Source organism: Pelobates fuscus, chromosome 6 (genome assembly GCF_036172605.1).
Source record: "Pelobates fuscus isolate aPelFus1 chromosome 6, aPelFus1.pri, whole genome shotgun sequence".
Taxonomy (NCBI): Eukaryota; Metazoa; Chordata; class Amphibia; order Anura; family Pelobatidae; genus Pelobates; species Pelobates fuscus.
In genome coordinates, this window is record NC_086322.1 from 250,864,903 (window position 1) to 250,873,387 (window position 8,485).

Genomic DNA, 8,485 nt, shown 5'->3' on the forward strand with positions numbered 1-8,485 from the left:
CAAAAATGCAACTTTGTTATTTTTCCATTTTGGACTAAATAATTGAATTTGGTTTTCAATTCACTTTATGATGAAAATGTTAAACAAACCACTGTGATGATCACAATAAATTTCCTTTAAATATGTCTTATTGTATTAATGTTCTTAATCTGGACAGATTTTGTTGTCGATGCTACTCGTAAAGGAAACAAAATCCGCTTTGCAAATCACTCTGTAAATCCTAATTGTTATGCTAAAGGTACGTAATGTATTTTACTGCAAAAGCTGGTAAACTCTATTAAATGATTCTATCACAAGTAACTACAGTGATACAATTGCCCTTTTGTTGCTGATAATAAGGAGAATCAGAATTCAATCTAAGTGCTTTTTATCTGCTGATCTGTATTTTTGTTATAAAATCTGCTAAAAGAAAATCTATGCTTGTATAGGAATGTTTTCAACAGATATACTTAAATGGGACACTATTACTTTTCTGGAATTTTAGCATTAAATAAAGCATTAAAAGCCACCTCTAACTTGGATTATCCATTTCATACGATGTTTTCTTTTTGCATATTAAATATGCACGGTAATGACATTGAAGGAGTAGAAATGGAAACACAGAGGGAGATTTATCAAAGTGTTGTATAATAAACTTCAGGTTTTCTGTTTTGTTTTGTTTGTTTGTTTTTTGGTGTGGATTATTGTTTCATTTTAAATTATTACAATCCGATATTTTCAGGGTTATTTGCTGAAGCATATGAATTCCAACATCATTTCTATTTTAAACTTAAAAGTAGTCAAAGTGGAAATAATTTTATAATTATCACTTTTAATAAGCAATTCATTTTGTGATCATTAACAAAACATAGAAAAGGATAGTAAACCATTCTTTAGTGTTTATATATTTCATTGTATAATATTGTATACTTTGTTTTAGTGGTCATGGTGAATGGCGACCATCGGATTGGCATATTTGCCAAAAGGGCTATTCAAGCTGGTGAAGAATTGTTCTTTGACTACAGGTGAGACTTCTACAACTTGTTCTCTGTGTCCGCTTTCATTGTGTGCTACAAATAACAAAACTTTAAAAGTTACAAACGGCTAAATCATATAAAGTAGAAATATAGTTGTGGACCATGCAAGATTGTATCCCTAGCATTTTTAAAGGGACACTATAGTCACCAAAACAACTTTAGCTTAATGAAACAGTTTTGGTGTATAGATCATGCCCCTGCAGTCTCAGTGCTCAATTATCTGCCATTTAGAAGTTAAATCACTTTGTTTATGAACCCTAGTCACAGGCATGTGAGTTGCACAGCCTTCCATAAACATTTTCTGTAAAGAGCCATCTAATGTTTATCCTTCCTATATTGTAAATTCTGGTTAATTTAGATTTTCTAATCCCCTAATATGTTAATAGCTTGCTAGACCCTGCAAGAGCCTCCTGTATGTGATTAAAGTTAAATTTACAAAGCAAGAGATACAATTGTTTAAGGTAAATTACATCTGATTGAAACTGAAACCAGTTTTTTTTAATTTATTTTTTTAATGCAGGCTGTGTCAATCAGAGTGAGGGAAGGTATGGCAAGTGCTTTAGAAACAGAAACAACGTGATTTAACTCCTAAATGGCAGTGGATTTGAGCAGTGAAACCTGAGAGGCATGAACTACACACCAAAACTGCTTCATTAAGCTAAAGTTGTTTAGGTGACTATAGTGTTCCTTTAAGATCAACACATGTTAAGGTCTTAAAGGGGCAGTCTAGACACCATAACAACTACATTTCAGTATAGTAGTTATATGTCAGGCTGTGCTCCAGTTCTGGGTCTACAGCTGGTAATAAGCTGTCATTCATGACATAGAATCTCTGTGGTAGGCTGTCAAAGTGGTCTTCTTAACCCCTTAACCCCTTAAGGACCAAACTTCTGGAATAAAATGGAATAATGACGTGTCACACACGTCATGTGTCCTTAAGGGGTTAAGGACCAAACTTCTGGAAAAAAAGGGAATCATGACATGTCAGGCACGTCATGTGTCCTTAAGGAGTTAAAGGTGTATCCTTCTTCAGACATAACTTTAGCTTTATGAAGGTCTCCATACTAGCTCTTGCCTTTTCTTTGAAACTTGCAAGTAACTCAAGTTCGTAACAAATTGCATCTATGATATTCTTTTAATTTTTCTTATCAATTCTTCATTTTCCAGATACAGCCAGGCCGATGCTCTGAAATATGTTGGAATTGAAAGAGAGACTGACATCATATAATATTCACCCACCTTGGTACTCTCATGTACTTTGTCACTGTGTCAAGTGGCATTCTTGTGTAACACTACTCTGTAACACTCTTGTATTGAATGTGTTTGCTTCATGCAGTGAGTTGTGTATATACATTTCTTGTTAAACAAATCTTCTGTAGAATGTGAAGGTACCATGAAAACTAGTTATTAAAACACAACTTAGATTGCATCGTTTAACAAGCTTAAAATACTAATTAATAATAGGTGCTGCCTGGCAAAGTATGATTAAAGGCTAAATACAACCAGAGGTGCATAGCATAGGCTACGCGTACAGACCATGCACAGAAAATAGACAAATTCATTTCACACATCCTGAAATTCTCCAATTACCATAACACACTTTACTCATTGCATGGAGTATGAGGCAAGGAGATCCCCTGTACTCCTCTATGTGTAGTTCTGTACTTCCTTCTTTGACCATAAAAATATTTGCATAGTCTGTGCTAGCTGAGTGGTAAATGGCTCAAGGAAAAACTTTGGAAAGCTGCATTCCCAAAGCTGAATGGATCTATTTAGAAGCGGACAGCAGATACGGAATACCTGCTTTCAGCTTCTTTAGCAGTTCCACTTGTTATATCTGAAGCAACAGCTTCAGCTCATTGGCTCATGCAACAACATCAATGGATTCATAATATGTACTCTGTTTTATGGTAGTTCACAATCAGGTTGTGATTGCTAAGGGCCAGTATTTACGCCATGTGTGCAAGCAGCTGCTAAATGGGATTATCCATGGATCAAAATATATGTGTGGAGGTGTAGTTTATGCAGATGAATTGCATATACATAGTGATCTAAAAGAACTCTCCAAGTACCATAATGACTACAGTGCACTGTATAGGTTAGAGTACCAGCAGTGTTCTGGAGCCCCCCCCCCATTTTAATGACTCAAATAACTATAGAACTGTTTGACTTCTTACCTTGTGTCCGTTGTCCCTACCTTGGACTGCTGTTCACTGCTCCATCTCCACTACTTCCTGTGGAGAGCCGGAAGCTCACATGTTCTGACCTAAGCCGCCAGATCAAAGACCTAGCCCTGCTCAGGGCTTTGTTCAGGAAAGCTTCCAGGAGCTGCCAGCTCTCCTTTGGACATAGTGGAGCAAGAAACAGACTCTCGGTAAGAAGTCAAACTGTCATACAACTGTTTGACTACTTAGAAAGGAATGTGTCAAAGCACTCCTGTCACAATAAACACTACATCAAGCTGTTGTGGTTATGGTGCTTTGAGTGTTTCTTTAATTTAACAGAAATGAACAGTGAAAATGCAGGGGTATGATCTTTACATCAGAGCTTAAAAAGAGATCCAGCTACAAGAAAGAAAAAACCTTAATAACACCTCCCCAGTGTATCCCCACACAATACACACTGTAAACAAAGGTATTCACTTCACAAAATGTAACAATCACGTGAGGTGTTTTTTTTTAATAACAGTATAATAGCTGTGTGAGCACAATAACAACTCAGACTACCTACTGCCAAATGCAGCAAAATCGATAAGTCAATACAATTCAAATTGTCTGCCTATAAAATGAAGACTATAACGTTAAATACCTCACTATTTGCTTGGCAGCATTTAATATTAATATATATCCAGAGAATGAAATAGCACCATTTAAAAATCTCTAAGTTAAATCACACCTCTATTTGTGGCATGAATAAAAACAGGATTTAACTTTAGGGCTCTTTGTATCATTATTGGTCAAATACAGACCGATTATTCAGCATAAAAGATAAAGACAGAATATAGCCTAACACCATTTATTAAAGGGCCAACTAAAAACACAATAGTCATATACCATTTATAATGGGACCTGATAAAGGTTTTAACATGACAACGTGCACTTCAGTATTAAGATCTTCAGCTATAAAACCTCCACGTCTGGCTCTCCTGTTCCCCCTAGTTAGCTTGCAAGAAGATACTTCTAGTTCAGAGTCTCAAAGGGACGCCACCCTTTTTTGGCTTTAATGAAACTAACCCTTAGTTTCAGGTCTCAGGACTCACTGGATTAATGATGTCATATGGAACGGTACCACCCTCCAAACATGCTTTCTCAAAGCAATACCATTTTAGTCCTTAAATTAAAAAAAAAACAAAAAACTTTTAGTGCTGCTAAATTAAGGTATCCTCAAATACTCAGTCCCAAACTCTCTTTATTATTGAAGTCTATAGACCGGTAAGCAGCACAGAGGGAGCCCCTGCGCTGGAAAAATGTGAGTAAATCCATAATGCAGACCCATTGGGTTGTGTAAAAATACCTACACAACTCAATGGGTCTGCATTATGATGCTCGACTTAATTGTATTACCGGTACTTTTTTCTAATGTGTTAGTTTATTCTTCCAAAATTTCTAGTGGTGCAGCCAACTAGACTTTCTCCACTCCAGTAGATAAATCACTTTAGAGGAATCACAGGTTAAATAATTTATTATTTTCATGCTCTCTTTTTAATGTTCTTGACTTAAAAGAGAAGCAGTTTTTATTTATACTGCATTAAGTACTTTTACAAGTTTGGCAGTTGCCACAGTAATCAAAACCCTTTATTTATTTAGCTATGTTTTTGTCTCTTTTGTTTTTTCAAGAACATTTTACTCATGAGACTTTTAATTTCGGATTGGCTGATATATATATGGACTGGTTTGTGTATTTGAGTTTAGCAATGTATAAACTACAGGTGGGGAAGGGGTTTTCGTCCACTTTTTTCCCCACCACAACTCTTTTGGGATATATATATATATATATTCACCATAACCTTTTTGGTTGTTGCTTTGTGTATGTATGTGTATATATATTAGGATATTTAAGGTAAGTATTCCTTGTGTGGAGTTAATTTGATTAAATTAATTGCATGCAGGAGTAGAGAACTTCAAGTGTTATTGTGCTCACATATCCATTATATTGTTATTAAATCACAACCTCACTTGATCGTTTGATTATACACTAAAACTGCTATGTTATGCTAAAGTTGTTTTGTTTCTCTTTAAAAGTGTAAAACACAATGTATATACATGATACATTCTCAATTAATGTTGAATAATTGTTATGCCGTATAGTATGTTTAGAGCACTTTATGATATATTTGTCCTCTACATACAATTGCTTCTGCAAGTTATGTCTGCCAGGATGCTAACTTATAGCTGGAATAAATACTTTTTCAGTTAAGGAGCATTTTGTTTAGAAGGCAACATTTTGGTCACCTCTTCTGCCCTTATTAAGTCAGTGACTTCATAAAGGTCACAGTGGTGACCAAAACGTTGTCTACTTGTATGTGCGTGCCTCCGTCAACAAATTCTGTTCATGGAGGGAGATGTGCTTGATCATCAATTATTTGCTATATCCCTTTAGGAGCATGATATAGGAAATACATTTTATTTATTGTTGCATTGCATCTTTTTCATAGAATTAGCTGTAGACCTCTCAAACAAGAACCATTACTAAAGTTAAATATAATTTTCAAAAAGCTTTTAGCCGCTTCAGGACAAGGGGTAAGGCAAATACAAATGATATTATGACAAAGTATGTCATGCAGGGTTGAAAAGCACTGCATATTGTGTTTTTCTTAAGAGTGGCTGTGACAAAATGCCACCGGCACCAGCAGCTGTAGCCCCAGCAGGTTTGGCCCCTAGAAGGGCAGGTCCTCCATGGCAGGTATTTATCCCTCTGCCCATCCTGCTTTCCCCATGCACATAGTGACCCCTCTGCCCATCCTGGTTCTCTCAGGGAGGTAGCATCCCCTCTTCCCACACCTCCATCCCCTGGGCTGGTATCAACCTGTCTGCCTGACCTACTTCCAACTAATACCTTTACAAAGGCACTTGCAGCTCTCAGGCCTAGCTACTTTTTAATATGTCCCCAGGACCAGGGACTAATACAACCAGCAAGCAGGTTTGAAAACTCTGCTATTGGAATCTCTGAACATACCAGACAGGACACGCAGCTCCACACTATACTTTTACACTCAGGACTAGCTCCTATCTGCATTACACTTAGTGACACACTCAATCCAATACATATTACAAAATCATATGGGACATCATACATTAACTCCTAATACAGTAAAATATTGATAAACGGGTGAAGATGACAAAGACTGACAAGTCTGAATAAACTTTAATTTGCAAATCTATCTAAATATGCACACTAACTAGCCTTGGTATTATAATTGCATATAATTGTTGCAACCAACAGGTGGCACTGCACAGACAGGGGATAACATTTTGATACACACCCTGCACCTATGATGGGCAGAGGGTGACTTAAACATAAGATTCATCCAGGGACCTACATGAATTGTCAGACATATGTTCCCAGCTAAGGTGAATACAGTCACATTGACAAATGTAATGAAATACTGTATTTATCACATGTATTTTTTTTTTATTACCTTGTATATCTAAGGTTATAGACATAATTTGTGGTTCTTGACGATTTATACCATAAATTGGATTACTTGCGCTCTTTACCCTTTTTAATGGAATCTATGTGGACACAGGTTTAGTGGAAGTGAATCACACCCAAGCACTTTGGGCAGGGGTGTTGATAGGGGGCTGACAGAGGCTGAATCTTCAAGTGAGTTCTTAAAAAATCTGGGTCTAATTTTGGTCCCATCTCACTGTTAACCCAAGTCCCATGTAATCCTGAGAGAGAAATAATATTACTGTTAAATCATCTGTGACAGTGGCACCTTAATTCCCCTTTTTGAAGAACAGGTTAGGGTTCAAGGTTGGTCTTAAAGCTTGGTATAGGGCTGATTTTAAGTAAAGTTTCAATATATGTGGGGGAAGCCGTAACATTTACCATTGGACTAAAGCCCCTGGTCTTTTTGTAACCTAGCATCACCCTTGCCCTTGCATACATACGCCATCAAGTATGTAAGAATGCATACTACATTTAAAAAGTGGAAATTACATATAAAAGTGGCATTACATTATTACTAAAACATACAGACAAGGCCGAGAGTATGAAAGATTAGGAAAACATACAATTTTCTCTGCACTATTTGGTATCCACCATGATATATTTCAAATGTAATAGAACAGAGACGTCACTTTTGATTTATGACTTCACATATTTAAACAGTAAAACAAATCGGAATGGAACAGACAAAAATATTGGTACACTGAACCTAATTTTACATAGCACAGCCTTTGGAGACAATAGCTGCAATCAATTACTTTATGTAGCTATAAATAAGATTTCTACACTTTTCAACTGGGATTGTGAACCATTCTTCTTGAGCAAACTGCTCCAGTTCTCTCTGGCTCAGTGGGTGCCTTTTCCAGCTGTCAGTTTCAGCTTTTTCCACAAATGTTCAATGTGATTCAGATCTGGAATCATAAATGGACAATAATTCAGAACTGCCCAATGTTTTCTTCACATTCATTTTGGGGTGTTTTTTGAGGTATATTTAGGTCATTGTCCTGCTGGAGAACTCGTGATTTGACAGACACATCGCTTTCTGGCACTGGGCAGTACATTTCACTCCAGAATGCCTTGATAGTCTTCTGATTTCTTTGTGCACAATTTCTAGGTACCCAGTGCTAGAGACAGCAAAGCAACTCCAAAACACCACTTAGCCTCCTGAATGTTTCAGATTTTATGATGCTGTTCTTCTCTTTGAAAGCCTCTTTTTTTTTTCTTTCTGTAAACATTGAGTTTTTGCGTTTTGCCAAAATGTTATGCTTTAGTTTTTCTGTTCAAAGAACATTTTCCCAGAAGGACAGTGGCTTGTTGAAGTTTAGGGCAAGTGGTGCATTGCAGAAATAGAATGGTACCAATACTTTTAGCCATATCTCCCAATATTGTTTGGTGTGTAATGATGACAGAGGGTGGTAGGCTTATTAAGCTGTACGGGTGATGCCTCAGAGGCTCGGACCACATCTTTTCCAGATTGGACTGGCCATTGCCAGTCAGTCATTGCCAGTGATGTGTGTCAGATATCTGTCCAGCCCAAGGGCATCACAGCCACTCACAGAACACTTTTAAATCGCCCTGAGATTAGCTTAATGCCCTGACTATATTTTGTATAGCGCAAGCGTGTCTTTTGATATATTCCCAGGTGTGGTGCACCAGAGTACCAACCTGGGATGATGGGATATGTAGATGGATTTTGAGAGCCGTGCTAAATGTTTAGATTGTGTCTATGGAGTCTTATACTGTTTATTTATTTAAGCTATATAGTTGTGTTTTTTTCAGTAAAGCATAACCATTGGGCA

At 36.9% G+C, this 8,485-nt stretch overlaps 1 protein-coding gene across 1 annotated transcript in view; it reads left to right on the forward strand.

The window, feature by feature from the left end:
- Positions 1 to 4,801, forward strand: part of EZH1 (enhancer of zeste 1 polycomb repressive complex 2 subunit) — a 165,718-nt gene extending 160,917 nt beyond the window's left edge. Inside the window, exons 21-23 of the mRNA XM_063458931.1 lie at positions 158 to 238; positions 920 to 1,004; positions 2,184 to 4,801. Coding sequence (XP_063315001.1) covers positions 158 to 238; positions 920 to 1,004; positions 2,184 to 2,244 — 227 coding nt within the window. The 3' untranslated portion in view covers positions 2,245 to 4,801. The remainder of the gene's footprint in view (positions 1 to 157; positions 239 to 919; positions 1,005 to 2,183) is intronic.
- Positions 4,802 to 8,485: the final 3,684 nt, after the last annotated feature.